The sequence below is a fragment of the Pundamilia nyererei genome, unplaced genomic scaffold (genome assembly GCF_000239375.1).
Source record: "Pundamilia nyererei isolate P.nyererei 1_Seehausen unplaced genomic scaffold, PunNye1.0 scaffold00173, whole genome shotgun sequence".
Classification (NCBI taxonomy): Eukaryota; Metazoa; Chordata; class Actinopteri; order Cichliformes; family Cichlidae; genus Pundamilia; species Pundamilia nyererei.
Genome location: NW_005187574.1, coordinates 1198513 through 1201779, shown reverse-complemented (window position 1 = coordinate 1201779; position 3267 = coordinate 1198513). Strand labels below are relative to the sequence as shown.

The 3267-nt window shown below is 38.9% G+C and overlaps 1 protein-coding gene across 1 annotated transcript in view; it reads left to right on the top strand.

Annotated features, from left to right (window-relative positions):
* The window catches only part of commd8 (COMM domain containing 8), a 6189-nt gene extending 4500 nt beyond the window's left edge, over positions 1-1689 (top strand). The window contains exons 3-4 of the mRNA XM_005746150.2: positions 849-1004; positions 1458-1689. Of these exons, the coding sequence (XP_005746207.1) occupies positions 849-1004; positions 1458-1478 (177 nt within the window). The 3' untranslated portion in view covers positions 1479-1689. The remainder of the gene's footprint in view (positions 1-848; positions 1005-1457) is intronic.
* Positions 1690-3267: the final 1578 nt, after the last annotated feature.

The window sequence follows — 3267 nt, the reverse complement described above, 5'->3', positions numbered from 1 at the left end:
ATAGGGCTATTTTTAATAGTTACAACTGGAGAGCTGAAATTTTGCATTAATTCTTCTACAGATTGTATAAAATATTTGTTAAATTCCAACAAACATGTTACTGGTAGTGTAGTCATGGCTTTCTGTAGTAGTTGTTGTTAGTGATGTGTACCAACACTCCCTCTACAAAACACAAGTGATGGCCTTAACTACACTGAGAATGGCAGAGGCTCTAAAACTTAACATGTTTTAGTTACTGAAAACCCAGCCTCGTGAACCGGGTCATCTAGAATCTGAAATATTACGTTTCAAATAAATCAGCTAAATGTTTTGTCTTTATTTTGTAGTTTTGACATCTTAGTTTTGATTGAGTAGGTGTGTCCAAACGTTAGTAGTTTTGCTTTGAGGTTTTCGATCATATAGAAATCAGAAGTTTTTTTCCCGCAGAGGTGGTTATCACTATTTCAAATGATAATATGAAATCTTAACCTTTCCAGATAGTTGTTCTTGTTCATGACCACCACCATATAAAACTTTACTGATAAGGGATTATATGGATAATTTTATGCAATCGCAAATTCAGGCAAGCAAAAATAATTCTAAACAAACATTGGCAGAGCACAGTGGCCTGTCGACCTGTCAGCAACACTGGGATCATTTGTAGCTCATGTTTCATTTGTGTTTGTAGAAGGCAATTTGTATCCCACTGACTGGTCAAAGACAGCCGCATGAGTCAGTGAGCTGAATTCTTAACATTGTTGTTTATTCTGGTAGCATCGGTTTGACAAAGATCATACTCATTGTCAGATTTCCTTGTAAGCACAGACATTTCATCTCTTCTATGTTGTTTTTCTCGTCTATTCCTTCAGTTAGCTCTGTCCAGTGATAAGATATCATCTCTCCACACGCCTCTGCTCAGTCTCAGTCTAGATGTGCGAGAAAATGGAGTCCTCCAGCCTGTCACTTTGGAGATGAACAGAGATGAGCTAGGCATGCTCATCAGTTCATTAGAGTCTGCTAATAAGGTAAAACATATTAAATGCATTAGAGATATATACACACTACTATAACACTACTATATACAGTTTTCTTAGGAGTGCATATAGTAGTATAGCCCTTTGCAGCATCTATTTAAACATATGCAAGTATCTTGGGTGTGAAATTATTTCCAAAGTATTTGTGCAAACAGTAAATATTTGCACTTCCATTCGTTCATCCATTTCCTTAACTGCTTGATCGAATTCAGTGTCACGAGAGGGCTAGAGCCTCACACAGCTCACAAGGCCAGATACACCCTCGACATGTGGTCAGTTTGTGTTCACATTCACATCTACTGCCAGTTTAGGATCATTAGTTAACATAACACGCTTGTCTTTGGCCTGTGGGACAAACCAAGAAGAACGCACCCAGGCACAGGGAAAGTTGACACAAAGTCCCCAACCCAGTCGTAATGATTTAATGGTCTTCATGTCTTGCAGGTAGTGTTGCAGCTGAAATGATGGAAAAATTGTGGATTACTAATCTCCTTGAAGACCACAGAGCATCCAGAGGAGGAATATTATGTTCCTCAAGTGTGTGAAAGAGGAGCTCCCATATTTTGGACAGGGTCCTGTAGGTTCCAGCCATAATGATGTGATGAATGTTCCGTCATGTGCTGGAGCAGTTGGATACCTACACTTTGTTTTCCTTTTGTTTTTAGTTTTTTGCACCATGTTCAATAAATGTTTATTTTGCATTTTGTACTGTTGAATTAAGTGGTGTTTATTGATTTTAGCAGCAGTATTAACTGACATGTAAATCCAAAGTAGAGATAAACTAGTTTTCCCTTCAAGAGGGAAATTTTCACTTTTATGTGTATTTTAGTCTGTTTAATTTCATTTTTCATGAAATTGGCACTCCCATATTCACACATTACTAATCTGCATTTGGTATCTAAAATGTAACAAAAGTGAAAATAGATTTTACGAAATGTTTTACATCAAAACTACCTGCTGAAGTTCACACCAAGCTCCGTAATGGGAGGGAAGGTGATTTAAGTGACTTTCAGTGTGTCATGGTTGCTGGTGCTAAATGGTCTAAGTATTTCAGAAACTGGGATTTCTTTCAGGTTTACAGAGAATCACCAAAGTAAAGAAAAATATTCACTGAATAGTAGTTCTCTGGGCCTTATTGATGCCCGAGGTCAGAGGAGAATAGTCAAATTGCTTTGATATGATAGAAAGGCAACAGTAACTAATAGTAAGTAATAATAATAATAAACACAAGACATAGAACACTCATTTGTTATCAGTTGCAAATCTTAGCAATATATCTAACATAGACAATTAAAGGCATCCACCGGGTGGTCTCTACTGGCTCGTTGCTCTTAAGGAAGCGGCTTGGGAGCAGCCGTTCTCGGAGGTTGTCATCAAGCCTGACATACAAAGAAACAAGCTAATCAAGGGCAACAGGTAAATGTTTTGCAGGTTACTCAGGCCATGGAAGAAAGCATCACAAGTGTTTTTTCCTTCCACCCTTCAGTCCACTGAATAATGCACCACAATTTGCTTTTGCTGCAGCAAATTGTACATGCAGTGAGCAGTTACATCAAAGTAGGTGTTTTAAAAAACACACCCTTTGTTAATAAATTTGGCATACGACAACTCAGAATTTGAGTTTATGACAACCTGTGCTCATTGTAGGATTCTGCCTGTCAAGAGATTGTATAGGTTATAGGTTAGTTTAGCAAAATCTGAGGTTCACATGTTCAGTGAAGCTGCTTGGAAACTAACATACATTCGTTAAAAAACCTTGAACTTTTTCCAGCTCAGCGGCGAAGATTTCAGGTGAAGGCAGAGCTGTTTCAGAGGGCTCTGTGTGGAGGAGATGGAGTGAGCAGAGGGGACATCTGGGCCCTCTACAGTGTGAGGAGCTGCAGATGAAAACTCATTTTGACAACAAATGAATTGCGTCATTGCATTGAGCTCAACTACCTTTTCGAGCAGAATGTCTTGGTTTGAAGCGAGGCAGTAAGGGACAAGCTCATTCACCTGTACTTCTTTAGTAGGTGATTGTTCTGTAATTAACCAGCAGACTGCTTATGCACATAAGGTAGGAGGGAAGTGCAGACAGCTGGGGCAAAGTAACACAGGTGCAGACAACACACAGAAGCAGGGGAGGAAGTAAAACCAAACAGACTGGACAAGAGATAAATGGCACAGTGAGAAGCAATGTCAGGAAATGAGAAGCAATAACTAAATAGAGGAACAAAGACACAGAACTAAACTAAACATATACACAGCAGGAACA